General features: G+C 40.4%; 2 protein-coding genes across 3 annotated transcripts; both read right to left on the reverse strand.

Moving 5' to 3' along the window:
* On the reverse strand, positions 1-9,479 carry LOC139450054 (uncharacterized). Of its 2 annotated transcripts, none has more exons than XM_071231686.1 (4): positions 9,314-9,479; positions 5,001-5,109; positions 2,331-2,476; positions 1-1,814 (listed from the first exon to the last, which is right to left on the reverse strand). In XM_071231686.1, exons 1-4 carry the CDS (start codon positions 9,360-9,362, stop codon positions 1,450-1,452), a joined length of 669 nt encoding a protein of 222 aa, XP_071087787.1. In that variant the 5' UTR covers positions 9,363-9,479; the 3' UTR covers positions 1-1,449. The 2 variants fall into 2 exon arrangements, with proteins under 2 accessions (XP_071087787.1, XP_071087788.1); XM_071231687.1 differs by lacking the exon at positions 9,314-9,479 and adding an exon at positions 8,464-8,516.
* Positions 9,480-11,346: 1,867 nt separating this feature from the next.
* Positions 11,347-19,143, reverse strand: LOC139449647 (acidic proline-rich protein PRP25-like). Its single transcript, XM_071231125.1, has 4 exons — positions 18,898-19,143; positions 18,302-18,389; positions 13,174-13,328; positions 11,347-12,936 (listed from the first exon to the last, which is right to left on the reverse strand). Exons 1-4 carry the CDS (start codon positions 18,944-18,946, stop codon positions 12,524-12,526), a joined length of 705 nt encoding a protein of 234 aa, XP_071087226.1. The 5' UTR covers positions 18,947-19,143; the 3' UTR covers positions 11,347-12,523.
* Between the last annotated feature and the right edge of the window lie 7,394 nt (positions 19,144-26,537).

The following is a 26,537-nucleotide window of genomic DNA, read 5'->3' on the forward strand; positions in this document are numbered from 1 at the left end:
AAATGGCAGAAATCAAACTGCCGGGCAAAATAATGAATACACTTAACCAGGAAACCGGTATCAAATGCATCATCATAGAATAAGGTGAGGTGAGGTGAAATTTGGTTTAACTTCGCGTCCAAGAGTATTGCACTTATATAGCGAGGTGCATGCACGTGTTTGTGTGTGTGGTTGCTTGTACTAGTCCGGACTGATGCCGATTTATAGTGCTAGCCCATTGAGATACCATGCCGCAGTTTAACACGAATACCCCACTCAGACACAGCATACTGACTCCGAGCCGACCAGTCCTTGTTTTAGCCCCTAAATGCCGATGGCCAGACAGGGTAACAACAAGTACCACCTTTTAACGTCTTTTAGTATGACGCGGCTGGGGATCGAACCCCGGACCTTCCCCTCTACGGGCGGACGCTCTACCACTAGGCCACGGAGGCGGTCGTCATAGAATAACCATTTCTTGTTTGGTTCATATTTAGCCATCATTAAACATGGAGGTTTTCTTTCCTTTGCCCGGCAGTTTACTCATCCATTTTGTGTTTTTGTGATTTGTACACTAATATCAACATGTTTTTTTTAAAACTTTCCCATACAATATGTTCGCATACAATATTATTTCCTGAAAATTGACCTGGGTGATATATATCTCTTTGAACGAGAGTTGTTGGACACAATTGCGGAATCTTTGGAATTTCTGTTTTGTAAATCATGAGGTAAATTAATAGGTCAATCAGGTTAATATCGCTGTCGTATCATTTAAGGAATAGCGACACAGAGAAAATCTCGTTAATTTCAGCTATTGTACCAGGTGCCATGTTAGCCCGGATAACACATGATAACCCTAGGGCTAAACAAATAACAAAACATAGCGGTGAGGAGAAATGGGGTTTAACGCCGCGTCCAAGATTTTGACACCTACATAGTGACGTGCATGCACGTGTGTATGTGTGGCTGCTTGTACTAGTCCAGACTGATGCCGATTTATAGTGCCAGCCAACTGAGATACCATGCCGCAGTTTAACATGAATACCCCACTCAGACACAGTATATTCTGACTCCAAGCCGACCAGTCCTTGTTTTAGCCCCTTAATGCCGAGCGCCTTAAAGGATAAATCAAACGTCTGACAGGGTAATAACAAGTACCACCTTTTTATGTCTTTTGGTATGACGCGGCCCTGATCTTTTATTCTCCGGGCGGACGCTCTGCCACTAGACCACGGCGGCGGTCAACACAACACAGAATTTCCCGATGAATAATATGTACAACGTGTGTATGGACATGTAATTGTAAAGTCATGGGATTAGGTTTTCGTGTATTGATAATATGTGTACTAACTAAACGTATGTCTCGATTTTCTAACTACAATGTTGATATCGATGGCATCCTATTGAAGATAGCATCTCGCATGGAGAAGCATCAACGATGATGTCGTCAGGAGGATGCCACGCTTGTCAAGCGTTCCCAGCAGGTGCTGCATGTGGTTTAACAGGACCTCCCGCAGAGGGAGGGGCAGTTGCAGCGAGAGGATCTTGACCAGGAGGTGGAGCTTGACCTGGAGGCGGAGCTTGGCCAGGGGGTGGAGCTTGACCAGGAGGCGGAGCTTGATATGGAGGCGGAGCTTGACCTGGAGGCGGAGCTTGACCAGGAGGTGGAGCTGCACCAGGGCCTCGATACGGATAAGAAGACACAGCAGCAGGTGGGGCTTGTCCGCCTGATGGAGGTTGGGGTGGGGGGTAAGCTGGATTGCCCCCCGAGGGTGGATATGTCATATTTGGCATTGGTGCGGGTATTGGATATTGGGCATAGCCGCTCTGACCTGTAATACATCATAAAATGTTATTTACAAAGTGTGTAGCGTTTCTCACAGAACTGGAACATCTGCTAGTGACACGTACAACGGTACTTCCTAGTTCCAAAGCATCTAATCTGGTAAATACAAAGTCACAACCGGACACATTTCTACGAGAATGATGTCGTCCAACATTAGTAGTGAGTGAGTGAGTATGGTTTTACGCCGCTTTTAGCAATATTCCAGCAATATCACGGCGGGGGACACCAGAAATGGGCTTCATTGTACCCATTCGGGAATCGAACCCGGGTCCTCGGCGTGACGAGCTAACGCTTTAACCACTAGGCTACCCGACCGCCCCCAACCATGAGTAAAGACTTAAAACAACGTCTACATCCTTGAAATATAATTATATTTCAAACAATGCAGTATGATATATCATTATGTCATTTTTCCGCACACTCAATTTTATCATTTTCAAACTATTATTATGACTTAACTTTTATGGAACGTTTAATCTAAAGTATGACAATTCTCACCCACCCACGAATACACCGGTCTGAGGTTGTGGGTGGATCACTCGTCCTGTCTCATTCTTGCAGCATGTCTTGACGATGGCCAGGATAGTAACAATCAAGACGACGAGGCCAAAGATCACTCCTATTACAATTGCAATGATGATGCCCGTGCTGGAACAGTATGAGCGTCAGCTTGTTTATCAAATATTACCCATTAGGGAAGAAAGTGTTTGTATCTACGTAGATAATACTTCCATCTCCGTATGTGATATAATGATCGTAAGTATCGTTTCTCAGAGAGCGATATTGTCTTTTGCAGTTGCGAACCTAGTTAGATACAAACGTTAATATTTTGTTAATAAAGGTGATTACTTAATTACTGATTTAATTAAATGTTTGGGAGCATGTTGGTTTTTTTTCAACGTGTCAAACTATTAGCGCTAAAATAAAAACTCAAACTACAGAATTGTACCTCCATATGATGATATGATGATGGCGAGTATTGGTTTGATATAGGTTTATAGTTTGAATGATTCTTACCCTTTCATATTCACGTTTTACCTCTTAAACCTAATTTCCGTAATGGAGAAATCATGAGGATCAACATATTCCCCCGGCTTTAACCATGTTATGGTTGATGTATAATTTCGCTAAAATTTTGAATAATGACCTTCAGGTGTTTATTTCATTGTAGTTTGGAGGACATTTTGTGCTCTACTCTCTTTATTACGGTTGTGAGAGAGCAAGGCGTGTGTCATTCTCAAGTAACTTTGACGTAATGAAATGAAGATTATACCTCAGAAAAGACATGTCAAGGTGGAGATTCAAACAAATCGGTCATTATCAGTTAAGCCAGTGGTTATATATAACTGACCCGGAACTAGTGTCGATTACTCGAGAAAATATTGATACCTAGATGAAAGAATCTTCTACGCAGATGAGCGCAGTATCAACTAGGGATATGAAAGTATCAACTAGGTAGATGAAAGTATCAACTAGGGAGATGAAAGTATCAACTAGGGGGATGAAAGTATCAACTAGGTAGATGAAAGTATAAACTAGGATGATGAAAGTATCAACTAGGTAGATGAAAGTATCTTCTACGTAGATGAGATCAGTTTCAACTAGGGATATGAAAGTATCGACTAGGTAGATGAAAGTATCAACTAGGGAGATGAAAATATAAACTAGGGGGATGAAAGTATCAACTAGGTAGATGAAAGTATCAACTAGGGAGATGAAAGTATCAACTAGGGGGATGAAAGTATCAACTAGGTAGATGAAAGTATAAACTAGGATGATGAAAGTATCAACTAGGTAGATGAAAGTATCAACTAGGGAGATGAAAGTATCAACTAGGGAGATGAAAGTATCAACTAGGGAGATGAAAGTATCAACTAGGGGATGAAAGTATCAACTAGGTAGATGAAAGTATCAACTAGGGAGATGAACGTATCAACTAGGTGGATGAAAGTATCAACTAGGTAGATGAAAGTATCAACTAGGGGGATGAAAGTATCAACTAGGGGGATGAAAGTATCAACTAGGGAGATGAAAGTATCAACTAAGGAGATGAAAGTATCAACTAGGTGGATGAAAGTATCAACTAGGGAGATGAAAGTATCAACTAGGTAGATGAAAGTATCAACTAGGTAGATGAAAGTATCAACTAGGGAGATGAACGTATCAACTAGGTGGATGAAAGTATCAACTAGGGGGATGAAAGTATCAACTAGGGATATGAAAGTATCAACTAAGGAGATGAAAGTATCAACTAGGTGGATGAAAGTATCAACTAGGGGGATGAAAGTATCAACTAGGGAGATGAAAGTTTCAACTAGGTAGATGAAAGTATCAACTAGGGAGATGAAAGTTTCAACTAGGTAGATGAAAGTATCAACTAGGGAGATGAAAGTATCAACTAGGTAGATGAAAGTATCAACTAGGTAGATGAAAGTATCAACTAGGGAGATGAAAGTTTCAACTAGGTAGATGAAAGTATCAACTAGGGAGATGAAAGTTTCAACTAGGTAGATGAAAGTATCAACTAGGGAGATGAAAGTTTCAACTAGGTAGATGAAAGTATCAACTAGGGAGATGAAAGTATCAACTAGAGAGATGAAAGTATCAACTAGGTAGATGAAAGTATCAACTAGGTAGATGAAAGTATCAACTAGGGAGATGAACGTATCAACTAGGGAGATGAAAGTATCAACTAGGGAGGTGAAAGTCTCAACTAGGGAGAGGAAAGTACCATCTACGCAGATGGTATTTATTTTAAACTGTGGCACTAATACTCTTCCATACGTTAGAGAATAAAGCAATACCTTTCTGATATCTGCATTTAAGCGATTCTCAATTGTCATTCGTTATTCAAGACGTCACACATTGATAAGATTATCTCAAATATAAGCTGACGTCAGGGAAAATATTCTTCAGTTAGTTTTTTTCATACGCCTTTTCATTTTTTTCTAAAAATCACAATGCGTAATACCCAGCATGGAATAAACAACTCGGAAGCCGGGATATGTTGTGTACGTCAATGTAGAAATATCGACAGTAGGTGTTCTTCGTAAACCAGTGCATATCGACAATCAGAGAAGATAATCGGTCAGGGTATATCATCAGAGTTATATCATCAGGGCATATTATCAGGGTACATCATCAGGGTATACCATCACAATCATTTGCTTACCTGAAGAAATACGGGCAGCACGACGCGTTCAGACTTCCACAGCAATAGCCATAGCAGGAGGTGGTGGTGAAGCTGTAACTGTTGTAACAGTACGCATACGCATGACAGGCTGAAACACAAAGTTTACTTTCAAACCCGTTCAAACATGTCGTGATCATGTACTGCATGGTGTATTTCATAGTGTTCAACTCGTGTCAGTTTATACATGATACAACTAGGCATGTGCTAGGCGATATATTTCATAGTGTTCACTCCGCGTCAGTTTATACATGATACAACTAGGCATGTGGTTGGCGATATATTTCATAGTGTTGACCCCGTGTCAGTTTATATATGATACAACTAGGCATGTGCTAGGCGATATATTTCATAGTGTTCACTCCGCGTCAGTTTATATATGATACAACTAGGCATGTGCTAGGCGATATATTTCATAGTGTTCACCTCGGGTCAGTTTATATATGATACAACTAGGCATGTGCTAGGCGATATATTTCATAGTGTTCACCCCGGGTCAGTTTATATATGATACAACTAGGCATGTGCTAGGCGATATATTTCATAGTGTTCACCCCGCGTCAGTTTATATATGATACAACTAGGCATGTGGTAGGCGATATATTTCATAGTGTTCACCCCGCGTCAGTTTATATATGATACAACTAGGCATGTGCTAGGCGATATATTTCATAGTGTTCACTCCGCGTCAGTTTATATATGATACAACTAGGCATGTGGTAGGCGATATATTTCATAGTGTTCACCCCGCGTCAGTTTATATATGATACAACTAGGCTTGTGCTAGGCGATATATTTCATAGTGTTGACCCCGGGTCAGTTTATATATGATACAACTAGGCATGTGCTAGGCGATATATTTCATAGTGTTGACCCCGGGTCAGTTTATATATGATACAACTAGACATGTGCTAGGTGATATATTTCATAGTGTTCACTCCGCGTCAGTTTATATATGATACAACTAGGCATGTGCCAAGCGATATATTTCATAGTGTTCACTCCGCGTCAGTTTATACATGATACAACTAGGCATGTGGTTGGCGATATATTTCATAGTGTTGACCCCGTGTCAGTTTATATATGATACAACTAGGTATGTGCTAGGCGATATATTTCATAGTGTTCACCCCGGGTCAGTTTATATATGATACAACTAGGCATGTGCTAGGCGATATATTTCATAGTGTTCACCTCGGGTCAGTTTATATATGATACAACTAGGCATGTGCTAGGTGATATATTTCACAGTGTTCACTCCGCGTCAGTTTATATATGATACAACTAGGCATGTGCTAGGCGATATATTTCATAGTGTTGACCCCGTGTCAGTTTATATATGATACAACTAGGCATGTGCTAGGCGATATATTTCATAGTGTTCACCCCGTATCAGTTAATATAGGATACTACAACCAGCAATGTGCTAGGCGATATATTTCATAGTGTTCACCCCGTGTCAGTTTATATATGATACAACTAGGCATGTGCTAGGCGATATATTTCATAGTGTTCACCTCGGGTCAGTTTATATATGATACAACTAGGCATGTGGTAGGCGATATATTTCATAGTGTTGACCCCGGGTCAGTTTATATATGATACAACTAGGCATGTGCTAGGCGATATATTTCATAGTGTTCACCCCGCGTCAGTTTATATATGATACAACTAGGCATGTGCTAGGCGATATATTTCATAGTGTTCACCCCGTGTCAGTTTATATATGATACAACTAGGCATGTGCTAGGCGATATATTTCATAGTGTTGACCCCGTGTCAGTTTATATATGATACAACTAGGCATGTGCTAGGCGATATATTTCATAGTGTTCACCCCGTATCAGTTAATATAGGATACTACAACCAGCAATGTGCTAGGCGATATATTTCATAGTGTTGACCCCGTGTCAGTTTATATATGATACAACTAGGCATGTGCTAGGCGATATATTTCATAGTGTTCACCCCGTATCAGTTAATATAGGATACTACAACCAGCAATGTGCTAGGCGATATATTTCATAGTGTTGACCCCGTGTCAGTTTATATATGATACAACTAGGCATGTGCTAGGCGATATATTTCATAGTGTTCACCTCGGGTCAGTTTATATATGATACAACTAGGCATGTGCTAGGCGATATATTTCATAGTGTTCACCCCGGGTCAGTTTATATATGATACAACTAGGCATGTGCTAGGCGATATATTTCATAGTGTTCACCCCGGGTCAGTTTATATATGATACAACTAGGCATGTGGTAGGCGATATATTTCATAGTGTTCACCTCGGGTCAGTTTATATATGATACAACTAGGCATGTGGTAGGCGATATATTTCATAGTGCTCACCCCGTATCAGTTAATATATGATACTACAACCAGCAATGTGCTAGGCGATATATTTCATAGTGTTCACCCCGTGTCAGTTTATATATGATACAACTAGGCATGTGCTAGGCGATATATTTCATAGTATTCACCCCGGGTCAGTTTATATATGATACAACTAGGTATGTGCTAGGCGATATATGGCATAGTGTTCACCTCGTGTCAGTTCATATATGTTACTCTACAACCAGCAATGTGCCAGGTGATATATTTCATAGTGTGCACTCCGCGTCAGTTTATATATGACACCACAACTAGGTATGTGCTAGGCGATATATTTCATAGTGTTGACCCCGTGTCAATTTATATCTAACACTAAAACTAACCATGTGTCTACGGGATCAATTTCATAGTGTTCACCCTGTGTCAATTTATAGCTAATACTACAACCAGCCATGCTCTAGGTGATATATTTCATAGTGTTCACCCTGTGTCAGTTCATATATACACATGCACAAAAATTAAGCGCCACCAAATTCATAGTCTCTTGATTTCACGTGTGGGAATCAGAAATACGAAATATGATGATGTATGACTGAATTAGGCTTCCATAGTTTCATGAACCCAAATTTGTCCAGATACCACAAGGATACTTCCATATTGCTCCTGTGTGAGATTCCCCTTCCAATAGAGGTTGAAAATCAGCCATGGTAAGGAGAAAGTTAACGAACGCTAAAAGATGGCAAGTGATATGCATGATAAATGCTGGCATGTCATGCAGGGCCATTGCAAGACAAATGGGTCGTCATCACAGTGTTATCACTCGTTTCATTGTCAAACATGGTCCTAACAATGATGTCAATGACAGGCATAGGTCTGGTAGGCCAAGAAAGACCTCTAACAGAGAGGATAGACGTCTTTTCAGGATAGTCAGACGAAATCCATTTGCCATTTTAACAGATTTAGGACTGCAGCGAATTACCCATCAGAGACTCTCGACGATGACCGTAAGGCGTCGCCTCAGAGCAGCTGGTTATAACGCCAGAAGACCAGTAAAACGTCCTCAACTGACTGAGAGGCACATGCGGAATCGTCTGATATGGTGTCGTACCCGTAGTCGATGGAACTTGGCCAACTGGAGAAGGATCCATTGGTCTGACGAGTGTCGAATGCTGCTACGAACTGTTGATGTCGAATACGTGTTTGGAGGCAACGTAACACTCGTTTTGCACCAAGGAACATCCAGAAGACCTTAGCATGTGGCGGGGGTCTGTCATGATATGGGGTTGTGTTTCCTTCGGCTGCAAACTTCCGCTGGTGACAATTCGTGGAAACCTGAATGGCCAACAATAACAAGATGTCGTTCTTCGTCCAGTGGTAGTCCTCTTCAGACAAGACCTATTTACATGGACGACAATGCTAGACCACACAGATCTCGGGCAGTTTTGGCTTATTTGAGTCAAGAAGCTATTGCTACTCTTCCTTGGCCGGCCTGTAGTCCGGATCTTAATCCGATTGAGCATCTCTGGGACATTCTTGGCCGGAAAATCAGACATCGTGATCCCCCAGTTCAAAATCTCGCTGGACTCGAAGCCGCACTTCATGAAAAATGGATCCGTTTGCCTCAGAGAAGCATTCAACTACTTGTAATGAGTATGAGGCGTAGGGTTGAAGCTGTGGTCAATGTCCGTGGATCATACACACGTTACTGACGTTTCTGTCGTGCAATAGACTCTGCGATTTATTTCATTGTGTTTAATCGTGGCAGTATATAAATGTTATTCTACAACTAGGCATGTGCTTGGCGATATATTTCATAGTGTTCACCCTGTGTCAGTTTATATATGTTACTCTACAACTAGGCATGTGCTGGGCGATATATTTCATAGTGTTCACTCAGTGTCTATCTGATACTATAGCAAGCGATTACTGGACACAAATAACCTAGCTTTGTCACTCACCTTGTATAAGGGCAAAACAAACGGCCACAATCGGTAAAATAACATCCATGTTCAACTTATATTAAATTTAAGACAGTACTTAACCACTGATTTTCTTCAGGACAAACAACACTGCTTGTGTACCGTCTCCTTACGTATTTGATTTTAGAAGCAGCAGCTATTATTACATAATGTCACACCGTGACTTAATAAGACTCCCCCTTCAAACCAATAGAGAGGTGGTTCTTTGCAGATGGGTCATACACGTACAATTAAGGTTGACTGTAAATAAAAGCGAAAAAACGCTTTGCATAATCATAAGACATTTCTACGAAAAGCAGTCCATTGTCCGATTCTGAGTAAATTGTGAGCATGAATCACTTTCAAATAGTGTTGATACTAGGTGTATAAACACAGCCATGGTGACAAACAATATCATTCGAAGTGAGTTGCTCGTTTTACAATCGATTCAAGCAACATTCCCTCGTTCGCCACGTGCTATAGGGTGATATTTAGTTGTTGAGTTATGAAATATCTCAAACAATATAGAATAGGCTTATATCAGCTATCTGCATTATTAGGCATGTGGTTTTGGTAGGTATCCGGAATATTGTAGAGTTTGTAAGCTTTCAACACCAACATAGTGCATGGTGGTCACATAACAGAAGCAGTAGAGTGTGTAGGGCCTGACAGCTCTCTGGCAGAGCACAGAATAGAGTCATGTCAGTATCAGAAAATAACACAGTGTTTGGCTTGATTGCTCTCTGGCAGAGCACAGAATAGAGTCATGTCAGTATCAGAAAATAACACAGTGTTTGGCTTGATTGCTCTCTGGCAGAGCACAGAATAGAGTCATGTCAGTATCAGAAAATAACACAGTTTAGGGCCTGATTGCTCTCTGGCAGAGCAAGTAATAGAGTTATGGCAGTATCAGAACGTAGCACAGTTTTGGGCTTGATTGCTCTCTGGCAGAGCAAATAATAGAGTTATATCAGTATCAGAAAATAACACAGTGTTTGGCTTGATTGCTCTCTGGCAGAGCAAGTAATAGAGTTATGGCAGTATCAGAACGTAGCACAGTGTTTGGCTTGATTGCTCTCTGGCAGAGCACAGAATAGAGTCATATCAGTATCAGAACGTAGCACAGTGTTTGGCTTGATTGCTCTCTGGCGGAGCAAGTAATAGAGTTATGGCAGTATCAGAACGTAGCACAGTGTTTGGCTTGATTGCTCTCTGGCAGAGCAAGTAATAGAGTTATGGCAGTATCAGAACGTAGCACAGTGTTTGGCTTGATTGCTCTCTGGCAGAGCAAATAATAGAGTCATATCAGTATCAGAACGTAGCACAGTGTTTGGCTTGATTGCTCTCTGGCAGAGCAAATAATAGAGTTTTGTCAGTATCAGAACATTTTGGGCTTGACAACTCTGTGTGGCAGAGTACAGAATAGAGTCATGTCAGTATCAGAAATAGCTTATTATAGGTCCTGACTGCTCTCTATAGCAGCAAAATACATGGTTATTTGAAGAAGCAGAATGCAGGATGGTATCAGGTCTCCTGTCAACCTTGTGGAGAATGGAGTTCAGTAGAGTTATTCATATTTTCATATCGTATACTGAGTTGATCGTATTGAGTTGTGACGTCATTGTTTTGGGAAAGTGACGATGCTAGTTTCTCAATAGTGGTTATCATTATCTAAACAATAAGCTAGGATAATGTAAATAAGTGTCTAACTGTGACGTAGGTTTGGCAATTTGCAAATTTTAGCAACTTTGGAGACATAAATTGCGAAACAATTTAGCGACGACACTAGCCGGATCATATCTTGTATTAGGTATATAAACCGTGCAATTTACTCGTAGCTCGCCAGTGCTCGTAATCGTTGACTTTTTTACTGAAATGACGTCATAACTTTCCACCTCCTAATAATGAAATGACCTTTCAGAATTTGAGGGCAAATATGAAATTATTTGCTTATCTTCCTGGAATGAATATTACAGTATCTGTACAAATATTTGAAATGTTTGCATTGATATGAAAAAAACACAAAACATGAATAACAAAAGTAGATTTATTTCAAGAAGCGAACACATCACAAATTCTTCATGACACTTTTTTGACAAACACATAGGGATCGCAGATTGTATGCAATGGCCATTCCTCGGTTGCTCGATAGCAACATTACTTATATTAAATAAATGAAGGTTGACATTTTTTCAGAATATCAAAATGGTAAAACATGTAGGGCTGATTGTGATATAATTATCAAGGTCTTTATTTCAGCTGTCGATAACACTGCCACCTCACAGTCTAGACATTCAGTGTTCCACGCCATGTTTCATGTACCGATCACCCATAGTCATAATGAGGACACACGAAGTCTATTTCTTATAGTTCAAAACCTGTCTAGGCACCAGGGGATAATTCCCAAGGTTATGTCTTAAATATGTCTCCATATTCATAAGTAAGATATATCTGTTAAAGATTCCGACTATATAATAAGCATATATTTATGAATCACTATCATATGCATTGTGATGAAACTAGGTGTTCTTGAAATGGTGAGTGTACCCTGCCCAATCGGTGGCAATCGTCACAAACACATTCAAAGGCAAGTGAATTGTTCATCTGGAAAATCACGGGAACATATGATACGAGTCGCATAGGGAATTGCAGCTGACATTATTGATGTGACTGATGCGTCACATTTAGAAATCCCTCCACATGTCTACCATAAAACGTTTTGAAAGCTTTACTAAGGCCTTGAATGTTGTAACCCTTGTCAAACAACTTTTTAGTTGGAATCGTATGACGTTCTTTGAAATCTTCGTTGAAAGAGCATACATAAAAATTTTTTTTAGAAAACCAAATATGTATAGGAAACAAATTTCCAGACTTCAGTATTCTCTTGACATCTTTAATAAAACCGAATATGCGTAAGAAACTAATTTCCAGACTTCAGTATTCTCTTGACATCTTCCATAAAACCGAATATGCATAGGAAACTAATTTCCAGACTTCAGTGTTCTCTTGACATCTTAAATAATCTTAAACCATTGTTGACATAATGATCTTGTAATATTACAGAACTGTTTGGATATCTTGAGTGTCAGGCAATACAACAATACAGGCATTTTGTACTTAAAAAGTCTTTTTGTACAGAGTTGATTTCAGTGGATATGCAATCAATCATGTTGATATCAAGCATATGTCCCTGTCTTTTGCTGATGTTGTTTAAGGATTAACTGGACCTCCTGTTGGTGGCGGAGGGGCAGTTCCCGGGGGAGGAGCTTGACCAGGAGGAGGAGCAGTTCCAGAAGATGAACCAGCCATGTTATAGGGGGGAGGGCCTGGAGGTGGAGCTTCACCAGTGGGTGGGGCTTGACCACCAGGTGGAGGGTGATAGGGGGGAGGAGGGGGTGGAGGGTAAGCCGGATTGCCTCCCGGGGGTGGGTAAGCCGGATTGCCTCCCGGGGGTGGGTATGCCGGATTGCCGCCTGGGGGTGGATATGCCGGATTACTTCCCGGTGGGGGATATGCCGCATATCCTCCAGGGGGTGGATATGATTTTGGACCTGGCCCTGAGGAATAAGGTGGGGGTCCACCTGCCTGTGGCCCAGGGTATAGGGCTTGGCTGCTGGACTGCCCTGAAATACATTAAAACATCAACGTGAGTTGCAAGTGTGCAGAGTTTGTGATTAAGTTGGATAAAATATATTTAGCAGTATTCGTTACTTTCCACATTTCAGTTTTCTGTCCTTAAACATTACTACAGTGCGATACACAAAAGACAAAATTGCATTCTGATACGTTATCAAATTATTATTGAATTTTATAGATAATAGTATGTTAATCTCATTATAATAATAAAACTTTACACATACCGCTGTAAACAAATACACTGGACTGAGGTTGAGGTTGGACAACGCGTCCTCGTGTTCCAGTCTTGGTGCAACTCTTGATGAGGAACACGATGATGATAATACAGATGACGAGGCCAATGATTCCCCCTATTGAGTAGCCAATGATTCTTCCCCAGCTGAAAGACAATGATCAAGTTGAAACCATTTGACAGTCGACACCGTTCTGACATGACGCCTCTTGGGTGGCGGTTAATGATAATTGATATACAGCCCATTTGAAATCATTAATATGCAACCATACAGTCTGTTTGAGATTATTGATATCTAGCATATAATGTATAAGTATACAGTATATATCCTATATATCTCCAGGGTTAGCATTTCGCTGAGTCCACACTATAGTCTGAAAGTTAATCTAATGGGCGTTGGGCGTCTCAAGCAGTTATTTAATAATATTTATCCAATTATTTTTGCATTCTTTTTCAGGTCAGTGTTATTGACTTGAATGTATCATTCCTTGCCACGTTATTATATTTCATGCATCGTGTTATTAGGTGCAATATATCATACGTAATTATTCATTTAGACAAATCATTGCTTTATGGTTTCGAAGAAAATATTTTAATATTTTCGTATATGATTCGAGACTTTCGGTGCTGTTTCGGGTGAAAGAGAATCAAATTCTGAGCCAAGAATTGCACAAAGTGGACAAGATCCGATTACGACATGTACTACAAAGCACGAACCTGAAATTCGTAGACGATTCCTAGAAAAAATTTCTCACGAATCCCACGAACTACAAGAATGTTTGGGAATCAAATAAGATATATTTAAGATTCTTAAGAAATGATTAAGAATATGTACGAATATGTAAGAATTCATATCCGTGGTAATTCGGGCTATTACATGTCGTAGTGAAACAGGGTTATATGTATTGCACTATTGTTGGTCAGATTCGGAGTCTGTGCTGACACCTAAATGAACAACAGGTTGGACAGTATCTGGTCGGATACAGTCTTGTTTCCAATACTCTTCTTCAACTTTGATAACATGTTGGACACAGTTTGCCCAACGTACAACTGTTATTTCTCCCATCCCTTTCAAGACAATCTGCTTGACGTTGGCAAGCTTGAAGGTCTTATTTTGCCGTGCGACCATATTTTTCAAATCACCCCAGATTAGTTCGATGGTATTCAAGTCACAATGGTAAGGAGGAGGTCTAAGCACTTCGTGACCGTGTTCTCTCAACATGTTGTCAATCACATAAGAGGGTGGGGGGTTGTTCTGAAGAAACAGTTGGTAGTAGTCAGTTTTTTTGGCTTTCGTGGGCCGAGCAATGCGGTTGTTGTCCAACCACTGACATATCTCACCTTTGGTGGAATTTGAGGTTGGACAACGGTTAATAGGATCTCGACAACTGTGATAGGGAGCATTGTCCATAACCACCAAGGATTTATCAGGCAGTGCTAAGAGGAGCTGCTCCTCAACGTACGCAGTGAAAACCTGACTATTCATCTCGGTATGGCAGTCTCTGGCATCTGTAGATATGGATCTGAACACTAGATCACATCCAGGGAGGAAACCTCTGTGGGAGGCTGCATGGAGGACAATCAGGTGCTCCCCTTTACCAGGGGGGATCTTGCGCTGTGGCTCTCTGGTATCTGGGTGAGACCATTGGTAAGCCGCTGTGTGGCAGGCGTTAACCCAGGTTTCGTCCAAATAGACAAGCTCATAGCCTTCTTCTCGTTACCTTTTAATAGTGCGCAAATAATTGATACGCAAACGAATTATATCTGGTTGTTCACACATTGCTAGTTTCGACCCTTTCGTCTTTTTGTACTGATATCCAAATTTGGAAAGAAGTTTCCAAATGGTCCATTTGGAAATATCTAAGTCATGCTCTGTAAGGAGAATTTTTTTTAGTTTTCGTGTTGAAATAAATTCATTTTCTGCTGTTAACCTCCGAATCACGTCCCTGACAACTTTCTTATCAAAGGAATCTAACTTTAATTTCCTATCCTGTTTCGAGATGCCCCCTAAGGGATGTGCAGGGGAGCATGTGTTTTTATGAGAGTTCAAAATCTTAACTACGGTTTGTTTGGGAAGCTGTAACGCATGAATTGTTCTTTTCATGTACTTTGAAATGTCAAAGAAGGGCGAACGTCTTTCACTTTCAGCCTTAAAGTATTCAAATATTTTAACAACGAAACCTTTCGCATCAGCGGAAAGATGCTTGCGCTGAGACATCATGAAACTTAATGCTAACACCGTATTCGTGCGTGCGTGATTCCCGTGCAACCTTTCGAGTTGAGTTTATTGGTTCAACTGTGTCATATGGCCCTGTGAAGCAGGGGTAGCATTATGAAGATGGTTGTTACAATGAATGCTCGTTCCATCCGTGACGAACAGGTCTGGTTGTTGATGAAATATAGTGATAGCTAAATAGATAGATTTTGTATTCATACACCGATTGTCTTTAAATGTAATATCCAGTTATGTATGAATTTTTAAATAACCTCATACCAACTTTGGTCCAATAGCTTTTCAGATATTGTAGTAAACGTCGGTACCTTGAATTAACTTCCAGACTATAGTTATATACAGTCGGTTTGAGATCATAGATAAACAAGTATACAATCGGTTTTAGTTCATCTATATACATGTATACGCTCGGTTTGAAATCATTGATATACAAGTTTAGTAGGTTTGAGATCATAGATAAACAAGTATACGCTCGGTTTGAGATAATTGATATACATGTATACGCTCGGTTCGTGATCATTGATATGCTAATATAATAGGTTTGATAACATTGATATACAAGTTTAGTAGGTTTGACATCATAGATAAACCAGTACACGCTCGGTTTGAGATAATTGATATACAAATATGAAGTCTATTTGAGATCATTGATATACAAGTATACACTCGGTTTGAGATCATTGATATACAAGTTTTGAGATCATTGATATACACTTACAGTAGGTTTGATATCATAGATAAACAATTACACGCTCGGTTTGAGATAATTGATATACAAATATACAGTCTATTTGAGATCATTGATATACAAGTATACGCTCGGTTTGAGATCATTGATATACAAGTATACACTCGGTTTGAGATCATTGATATACAAGTATTCACTCGGTTTGAGATCATTGAGATACAAGTATACACTCGGTTTGAGATCATTGATATACAAGTATACACTCGGTTTGAGATCATTGATATACAAGTTAACACTCGGTTTGAGATCATTGATATACAAGTAAACACTCGGTTTGAGATCATTGATATACAAGTAAACACTCGGTTTGAGATCATTGATATACAAGTATTCACTCGGTTTGAGATCATTGAGATACAAGTATACACTCGGTTTGAGATCATTGATATACAAGTATACACTCAGTTTGAGATCATTGATATACAAGTTAACACTCGGTTTGAGATCATTGATATACAAGTAAACACTCAGTTTGAGATCATTGATATACAAGTAAACACTCGGTTTGAGATCATTGATATACAAGCATACACTCGGTTTGAGATCATTGATATACAAGTATACACTCGGTTTGAGATCATTGATATACAAGTATACACTCGGTTTGAGATCATTGATATACAAGTTAACACTCGGTTTGAGATCATTGATATACAAGTAAACACTCGGTTTGAGATCATTGATATACAAGTAAACACTCGGTTTGAGATCATTGATATACAAGTATTCACTCGGTTTGAGATCATTGAGATACAAGTATACACTCGGTTTGAGATCATTGATATACAAGTATACACTCAGTTTGAGATCATTGATATACAAGTTAACACTCGGTTTGAGATCATTGATATACAAGTAAACACTCAGTTTGAGATCATTGATATACAAGTAAACACTCGGTTTGAGATCATTGATATACAAGCATACACTCGGTTTGAGATCATTGATATACAAGTATACACTCGGTTTGAGATCATTGATATACAAGTATTCACTCGGTTTGAGATCATTGATATACAAGTATACACTCGGTTTGAGATCCTTGATATACAAGTATACACTCGGTTTGAGATCATTGATATACAAGTATACACTCGGTTTGAGATCATTGATATACAAGTATACACTCGGTTTGAGATCATTGATATACACGTACAGTAGTTTTGAGATCATCGATATACAAGTATACAATCGATATGAGATCATTGATATAAAAGTATACAATCGACATGAGATCATTGACACAAAAGAAAACAATCGATATGAGATCATTGATATGCAAGAAAACAGTCGACATGAGATCATTGATATGCAAGAAAACAGTCGATATGAGATCATTGATATGCAAGAAAACAGTCGATATGAGATCATTGATATGCAAGAAAACAGTCGATATGAGATCATTGATATGCAAGAAAACAGTCGATATACCCTATGGCATAATTTCTGTAATTTTGTTGCAAGTTCCACCGGCGAAACAATGCCATGTGACGTCAGCCTAGCAACAGGGTTGTTGGGTTCATCGATTGAGCATTAGGCCCTCTCGGTGATCTATCATCTCTACACGCAGTATCGTTGAATAACCCCGGGACATTGAGAGTTTTCAATATTTGTTCGTGAAACTTGTTCCCGTAGGAAATAAGCACGCACAGTGATATTACACAATGTAAAATACAGCTGTATATTTATTAAGGGGTGATCTCTTCGCGGGCAAGTAATAAATCAGTGATATGAACACCGTAAGTGTATATCATCACAGTCGGTGTATATCATCACAGTTGGTGTATATCATAACAGTCAATGCATATCACCACAGTCGGTGTGCATCACCAGTCAGGGTGTATCATAAATCAGTGACATGATTACTGTCCGTCTATCAAGAAGGCGGTGTGTAACATATATCAATCTTCAGCAACCCATGCTTGTCGTAAAAGGCGACTATGCTTGTTGTAAGAGGCGACTAACGGGATCGGGTGGTATCCCGATTGCGTGGATCAATGCTCATGACATCAATCACTGGCTTGTCTGGTCCAGACTCGATTATTTACAGACTGCCGTCATTTAGCTTGAATATTGCTGAGTGCGGCGTTAAACAACAAACAAACAAAACATAACAATATGAGTCGAGGGGTCGCTTACCTGTAATAATAGCAGCACGATGCGCTAAGCGTCCCACAGCAGTAGCCAGAGCAGTAGGAGCCGTAACAGTAGTCCGCAGCATGACAGGCTGAAACAGGTTCAAACTAGTTTAACAGAGAATTTCGAATGATCGTGAAAAAAGTTAACTCAGTGTTCATCATCTTGGATGACAGACAGGTGGTATTATTCCTTCAGGGTGTTCACTCCAACAACGTCTGTCTGATACTTCAATGCATGTACTAGACGATGTATTTCAGGGTGTTCACTCCAACAACGTCTGTCTGATACTACAAGGCATGTACTAGACGATGTATTTCAGGGTGTTCACTCCAACACTGCCTGTCTGATACTACAAGGCATGTACTAGACGATGTATTTCAGGGTGTTCACTCCAACACTGTCTGCCTGATACTACAAGGCATGTACTAGACGATGTATTTCAGGGTGTTCACTCCAACAGTGTACTAGACGATGTATTTCAGGGAATTCACTACGGGTTACATTATCTGTATTTTTTATTCTTTTATAAGCAGAATACCATAATGACATCATGAGAAAGTGTAACCTTAAAACAATAATCTTATATTGTCACTTACCTTGTACGAGGACAAGAAAAAGGGAGGCAGCTGGTAAAAATACGTCCATTTCTTATCCCAGATTACAACAACTATGCTAAATCACGTTATTCCTCATGCAGACATCTGTAGTCAGACTACGTCATGGCTGTACTTAGAACAGACAGTACACTAACAGCGGGCACCTCCTGAATTGAATTGGAAGCGGAGTTGGAGATATGTCAAAGTTATTGTATGGCTGACCCAACGCCAAACCCACTTGAATAAGGCAGCGCTATTTCATGACGATCAGATCCTCCAACAAAGCAATATGGGTGAACCCCTTGCCCCAGTAATGTTGTTTGTAAACACAGCCATGGCGACAAACGCGCTTCACGGGTCGTTTGGACTAATAAACCTCAAACGCAATAAAACGCCGACAGGTATTGCATGTCTCAGTGAGTAATATGGGTGGTATGGTAAAGAGTGCGTGAGTGAGTGCGTGGGTGGGTGGGTGGGTGAGTGAGTGAGTGAGTGAGTGAGTGAGTGAGTGAGTGATTGAGTGAGTGAGTGAGTGAGTGAGTGAGTGCGTGAGTGAGTAAGTGAGTGAGTGAGTGAGTGAGTCTTAACGCCGCTTTGACATTTAATTCAGTCAAAAGATGAATATGAATATGGCTACATTGGTTCCTGTACTTTTAATAAGCGATGTTTTGTCCATGTAGACATTTCAGCATTTCAGTCGACCCCTCAGATTTTGAGATTATTAATATTATCAAAACAATTTTTACTGAGGCATACAGCAAACTTGCAAAAATACGTTTATTACTTCCCACATGTGGATTTAGAAAAGGGTATATTTGATTTGGGTTATCTTCGTGTACAATAATGCGACTGTCTACGCCATACAGCTTGTTTAGCAATAACTCGTCAAATAAACAGCGACCAATAAGTACTTCGTGTTTTGATTTACCTTCAATATCATAGTTTTGACCTTGAAGTGAAATAAACTTTATTTGTCAGACAGTTTAGTATGGGTAGCTTATAAAACCATGTGATACCTAAATCTTGCGATAATGGATCAGTCCTAATAGACTAGTGGTAGAGCGTCCGCCCGGAGAGCGGAAGGTCCGGGGTTCGATCCCCGACCGCGTCATACCAAAAGACGTTAAAAGATGGAACTTGTTGTTACCCTGTCTGGCGCTCGGGATAAGGGGTTAAAACAAGGACTGGTCGGCTCGGAGTCAGTATACTGTGTCTGAGTGGGGTATTCATGTTAAACTGCGGCATGGTATCTCAGTGTGCTAGCACTACAAATCGGCATCAGTCTGGACTAGAACAAGCAGCCACACACACACACAGGTGCATGCACGTCGCTATATCGATTCTTGATAGGCCGGCATGATACAACTGGAATATTGATGGTGCTAACCCCCACATCCCGAATACATCTCATTTATTTTTCAATTACAGTATCATTGTTCATCCAAGAATCCTGAATATTACTTAACAGTGTTAACACAAATCTCAAAAGCATTAAGAAAAGGGTGTGATTTGATGTTAAACAACAGAAATAAATATCGAAAAAATATAAATATATTACAGAGGAAGCGTTTGCGTACTGCATTATTTTTTTTAAATGTTGAGTCTGCGTACCAAATACGATTATATTTGTGTCTCAGTACCACACTGCAGAGTCCCGAATACCCTTTAAATAGATTCCCGAATCCCACGTACTATATGTAGATTGGCAGTCTCAATATTACTGGACCAGTGATGATCCGGGTTAGAATAGGTCATCAGCAACCCATGCTTGCCGTTAGACGCCACTCTGCTTGTCGACATGGGCGTCTAATGCACTGTCGGAAATGCTAGAAAAATGCCTTTTGCCTGTTAAAAAAGGATATCATTTTTCACAGAATGTTGTTATTGAAATATCGAGTAACTACCGATCGACCTACCTGCGGTTTGACGTATTTCAGTTACAAGGAGTCCTATCGACAAGCTTACAGTAGACAAATTCGAAAGAAAACACGAAATTCACATTTATTCTAAGTCCAATGATGGCAGTCTGAAACGGACAATAGAAATATGCGCACGTGACTCCGTTATAATGATAATAATGTAGTCTTCATAAAACATCTATTCCCCACACAAAAATCATTTGGGGAAAATTCGAGTTGCGCATCTTCTAAAATGACAAAATGACGCTGCGTTTGTTTTCTTAACATTGCTCCCATGATGCATGTTACATTACACTTGCATAGTCATGGCACTCGACATGGAGTCTGTACTGGGAAATATATACAAGTTTTTTTTACACTTTAGTGAGATAGAGGAAACCATTTATCAATTTAGATAGGGTGAATTAGCGAACTGTCCAAGCTATGGGGTTTTCAATTTCAATAGGTTTACGGTATGATAATTAAAACAAAACAGGTATAGGGGTGGTCTCAAAAACAAAACTGGGACGTAAAAGGATATTAGACAGCTTTGATACATGGTGATTAGGCGTATAGTGTACAAGCTTTAAGAGCAGAAGTTAACCCGGACTTGTAGTGGATTTGGGAGGAATTAGATATATTAATGTTTCCCGGACTGCACTAACTATTGCTCTCCAAGAGATGGGATTTCGATACACTGCGCGTGGGGATGACCGAGCACTTTTCAGTGGAAAATATTCAATCCTGTCTATGAGGTCACATTATCTCCGAACCATTCATAACTGTCACAGTCAGGGCGTCCAGATAATTTACCTTGATGAATCATTCCACTGACTACACGTAGCTTTCGGCAGATGGACAAAAAGCGCCAATGGTACCATCAGGTAGGGGTATTGCCCATTTTAAACAATCCCAGTGTTATTGTCATGGATAACACCAGCTAATATAACTTCTGGGAATCAGATACTGTATTCCCAACCATGAGTAGTCTGAAAGCGACCATACAGGAATATATGACATTGTCGACTTCAGACCATATGAAACGAAAGTTCAACTCATGGAGAAAATCCGGCTGAATAAGAAACCAGTTAAGTACAAGACGTATGTGCTGGCGGCACAACACGGTCACGTCTCAAGTACGCTAGTCAGACATTTTGAGGTCAACCCTGTTGTGCCCATCTTGGCTGAGTGTAAAGGATTCGTGGCAAGACTTCACACAACATTCAAAGGTACATATTCATATACGTCATCAGCGGAGATAAATGCTACCTGAAGAAACCATCTGTAGAACTACAAATACTTCTTTGCTACCCCATAAACGCACATGAATAAAGTACAATAACAGCAGTATTTTTAGACCACCCCCAACTCGGTGACATTTGCACCTGTGAGAATGCACGGGATGGTGTGAGGTCATCACCTCGGGACAGGTGTTAGGTAATAACCTCAGATTATAGGCCATTTCATACATTCATGACAACAATATTTTCTAAGTTTATCATCATTTTACCTGTAAAAGTACATTTTAAGCGTAATCACAATGTCGGTTAGGATAGGATAGATTACGTCAGTTAGCGTTATTTTGATATATGCTCTTTTAATTGGCTTATGACTAGTATTTATTAAATGAAGCCAGAAAAGCCTTTTTCTGGCATTTCCCACAGTACTTTAACGGGACCGGGTGGTCAGGCTCAGGTTGGTGCATATCATCGTATCCCAATTGCGTGGGTCGATGCTCATGTTGTCAATCACTGGATTGTCTGGTCCAGACTCGATTATTTACAGACCGCCATCACATAGCGGGAATATTGCCAAGTGCGGCGTTAAACCTCAATCAACAACAATATAACTGACTGCTGCGTTAAGCAATCAATTAATGGCGTAATGTCAAGCAGATGAAGCGCCAGTAAAATCAGTCGACGGACAGCGCTCTCGCCTTTCCATAAATGATCGATTACCTTCGCTTCAACTGACATAATATGATATTTTCCCTAAAATATAGTTATGTATTAAGTTAAATACAAATAATCCTATAAAGGAACCCACGTATTTCAAGGAATTAATATCTAAATTTCAGGAGCCGAGAATTGGCTGCAAGAGCCGAAATGGATATTAATGGATATATCCTCCAGTGGTCAGAATGAACTCGGGTCGGAGCAGAGATTGTGGAGTTTCAAGTTACAAAATGACATTCCATTAACAGACTCAGTTCTGGTCCTTATGCTGAGAGGGCTAGGAATGGCTTATCTTGGAGACATTTAATGGAGATTATATTACCAAGCAAAAGCCACTGTGAAACAAAGTAGGAAAGGGGGTGGGTGGATGTTTTCTTTTTAATATCTGCTCTGGGCTCTGCAAGCCAGATGGATCATTGATTAGTTATTGCTAAAGGGCCCAAATAACCTAGCAAATCGAACAATAACTTTCATTTGTAAAACTGATCCCCCCGTCTCTTTACGATAATGGACCGCCTCCGTGGACTAGTGGTAGAGCGTCTGCCCGGAGAGCGGAAGGTCCGGCCGGGTCATACCAAAAGACGTTAAAAGATGGTACTTGTTGTTGCCCTGTCTGGCGCTTGTGATTAGGGGATAAAACAAGGACTGGTCGGCTCGGAGTCAGTATACTGTGTCTGAGTGGGGTATTCATGTTAAACTGCAGCATGGTATCTCAGTGTGCTAGCACTATAAATCGGCATCAGTCCGGACTAGTACAAGCAGCCACACACACACGTGCATGCACGTCGCTATATATGTGCAATAATCTTGGACGCGACGTTAAACCCCATTTCACCCCACCTTATTGTAATGATATTGTAATGTTCATGAATGCAACGTTGAGGGTCTAGAGTCCTAATTGAGGATGTCAAGCGGAAGGGAGGCCATCTGCTGAAGTTGGTTATGAATCATAAAACTTAATGCTTATTCCTGGACGGATACGACCTACTCCTGACCTTCTACAGCACAGGCTGCCACACGTGTTGGTATCACGTATATAACTGGGGCGGTGGAGTCGCCCACTGGTTGAAGTAGTCCATGGTCACGCCGAAAGTCCGTGTCCAACTCTTCACGCCGATCCAATATGTGAAGCCATGTTTTGTCCGCTGCCGTTATATTGCTGGAATATTGCCAAAAAACGACGTAAAATTCACTGCTATTGTAGTACTGTTGTAGCACCCTATACATGACAACCTTTGTCTATATGAACGTTTATTTCAAAAGTTTAATTTTGTTTTGATTTGTTTCTTTATTTAACGCCGCACTCTGCAATGTTCCAGCTGTATGACGTCGGCCTGTACATAATTGAGTCTGGATCAGACAATCCAGTGATTGATATCATGAGCACCGATCTACGTAATTGGGATAAGATGACATGCATCAACCAAGTCAGAGAGCCTGACCACCCGATCCCGGTAGTCGCCTCTTACGGCAAACATGGGTTTAAAATACTACAGTTAAAACTGTTAACTGGAGAATTACCCAAAATATTTGAAATTTGAATTTGAATTTTTTTCGACCTACACATGTACCGATCTGAAGTGAATGAGTGAGTATGGTTTTACGCCGCTTTTAGCAATATTCCAACAATATCACGTCGGGGGACACAAGATATGGACTTCACACATTGTACCCATGTGGGGAATAGAACCAGGGTCTTCGGCGTGACGAGCGAACCACTTGGCTACCCCTCTACCGGCCAAAATTCCGTAAACCAAACATGGTCTGGCCTATAAAGGCTTTATGACTTACTCGCCAGTGATCTATGCTGGTCTTACGTCAACAGCCGCTGTACACGCCCGATGCCAATCAGTAACATTTTACAAGAACATATGCTAAATTTAAGACTTCTTGAAAAATATAGCATTTTACCCGACAGTGGGCTATATTTATGTGTTCAATATAGTCGTCTTTTTCAATTCTTCATTTATTGTATCAGGGCGTAGGTCGCCTGAGTTTCCACATTCCGCTGTGATAATTTCGTCATTGGGCTTTTGAGGATCCGATGACCCCATTCAGACACAGTATACTGACTCCGAGCCGATCAGTCCTTGTTTTAGCCCCCTAATGCCGAGCGCCAGACAGGGTAACCACAAGTACCATCTTTTAACGTCTTTTGGTATGACGCGGCCGGGGATCGAACCCCGGACCTTCCGCTCTCCGGGCGGACGCTCTACCACTAGACCACGGAGGCGGCCTCTTCATCACTGAAGCTATTGCGCAACATTTATAACACTTAGACTGCAGGCAGTAGGACTTTCCGGGCCCTCATCTTCCCGGGACCCCATCCTCTGCAACACATCCATGATTCACACATTGTCTACATTGCCGACAATGCTGCTCAAAATGTCAGCGTGTCCATCGCCTGTTCTCAACCGACAGGAATGGAAACTCAAGGGAGGTAACCGCTGACGAATTGCATACAATTGATCCCAGTCCAAAACATTCCCTGAAGTAAGTGTACAATGTGATCTGTTGAGAAAATTACATCGTCGGATAAAATTGATATACATAGCCATTCATCATGAATAAAGCTCTTTAATATAACCAGTTGGGGATTTCATTAATTTAGAATCCCAAATGATATTGTTCAATGAAAGGGAAATAACAGTCCCCGTATTATTATTGTTATTATTGAGGTTAAACGGGCGTGTGACACGTGTCATAATAAATACACACATTTTCAAATAGCATTGATTATAGTGTATGGTCCGTGGAGTATATAGACTTGCACAAGTCTTGAAGGCAATAATTATTAGTTTAAGTCATAATTTCCAGATTATATAAACAATAAGCATAAGTTAAATCTTTAAAGCATCGGCGCCATTAATCCATCCCTGTCCGCTTATCTGGACTCGCCTATAATAAAAAAAATATAATTACTACAAATCCAGGGACCCGTGAAGATCCGGGGTAGAATAGGTTTTCAGCAACCCAAGCTTGCCGTAAACGGAGAATATGCTTGTCGTAAGAGGCGACTGACGGGATCTAGTGGTCAGGCTCACTTGACTTGGTTGATGCATGTCATCGTATCCAAATTGTGTAGATTTTTGCTCATGATATCAATCACTGGATTGTCTGGTCCAGACTCTATTATTTACAGACCGCCGTCATATAGCTGGAATATTGCTGAGTGCGATGTAACACACCAAACAAACAAGCCTATTATAAGGATAGAATTACTGCACATCCATGGACTTATCATTCAGTACAGACTTGGAGCAAGGCTACGTGAAGTGAAACGACGAGATGCCCGCGTCACAACAGATGTGCGCCATCTCTATCTCCATGGAAACGCTTCTATCATGATAAAGCCAGCATCCCCATCATGTTGGACACGGGCATATAAACATGCCGGAATAAATTTTATCAAAACTGCATAAAACCATTGTTATCATATATTAATCATTTTACGAAACAGAGCGTCAGTTGTCATTGAACAAAATGGATTTTGGACATTTGCGTTCAACGATCTCTGTCTCATTCTTTGTGCTCTCGCATGTTTTGCTCGAGTGTCAAATTACATTTCTGTGTAACGCGCAGCCTCAAACGAGTAGCAACTGGTATTAAAGTGGCAAAAAATCTTTCGGCACTGGGAACCTCCATACCTTGTTTTGCTCGGTATTCCCAACTCCATGTGAAATTCGATTTTTTCTGATTTAACGTACATCGGAGGTAACAGTTCCAGAGGCTTATGGAAACAGACCCACACTTCACAATGCTGGAGCATAGTGCACTCCATCAGACA

This window comes from Haliotis cracherodii, unplaced genomic scaffold (assembly GCF_022045235.1).
Source record: "Haliotis cracherodii isolate W230 unplaced genomic scaffold, xgHalCrac1.p SCAF_8, whole genome shotgun sequence".
Classification (NCBI taxonomy): Eukaryota; Metazoa; Mollusca; class Gastropoda; order Lepetellida; family Haliotidae; genus Haliotis; species Haliotis cracherodii.